At 39.1% G+C, this 501-nt stretch overlaps 1 protein-coding gene across 1 annotated transcript in view; it reads right to left on the bottom strand.

The window, feature by feature from the left end:
- Positions 1–150, bottom strand: part of LOC106749616 — a 10,935-nt gene extending 10,785 nt beyond the window's left edge. Inside the window, 1 exon segment of the mRNA XM_014629264.1 lies at positions 107–150. Within this exon segment, the coding sequence (XP_014484750.1) occupies positions 107–150 (44 nt within the window).
- Between the last annotated feature and the right edge of the window lie 351 nt (positions 151–501).

Below are 501 nucleotides of genomic sequence, written 5' to 3'. Positions count from 1 at the left end.
TGATATGATAGTAGTTTGCCATAACAACTACCTTGCTACATGAAGGCTTTTACTAAATGTTTTCCAGATGAAAGACATCCTAACAACTGAGCAGTTCGAAACCTACCTCAATAAGCTCGTGATAGAAATCTGGTTCGACAACGTCGACATCATGAATACAACGAAGAAGTTTGGTAGGGGTGGTTTCTTGACCTTCATTTGACCTATGGAAGTCACGTTAACCTTATACTTTGATACATATCTGGATGTAAAATTTCCCGCTCTTTCTGAATCCAGCATTAAAAATAGGGGGTTCCATTAAAAAAAATGACCTTGACCTTGAAATGACCTTGAAAACTGACCTCAAGGTCATTAGCACAAGTAGATGACCCCCACTGTCCCCGACAACTTTTATCCGAACATTTTTTTCGTAGGTTGCGTAGTTTCGGAGATATCTCCGTTTGTCGATTAAAATGGGTCACCGTGTATAGACACATACATGATCATATATGTAACCACGTA

This window comes from Dinoponera quadriceps, unplaced genomic scaffold, assembly GCF_001313825.1.
Source record: "Dinoponera quadriceps isolate SergipeBrazil2010 unplaced genomic scaffold, ASM131382v1 scaffold4048, whole genome shotgun sequence".
NCBI lineage: Eukaryota > Metazoa > Arthropoda > Insecta > Hymenoptera > Formicidae > Dinoponera > Dinoponera quadriceps.
Note: the sequence above shows the minus strand (reverse complement) of the source record. Positions and strands in the feature narration are given on the sequence as shown.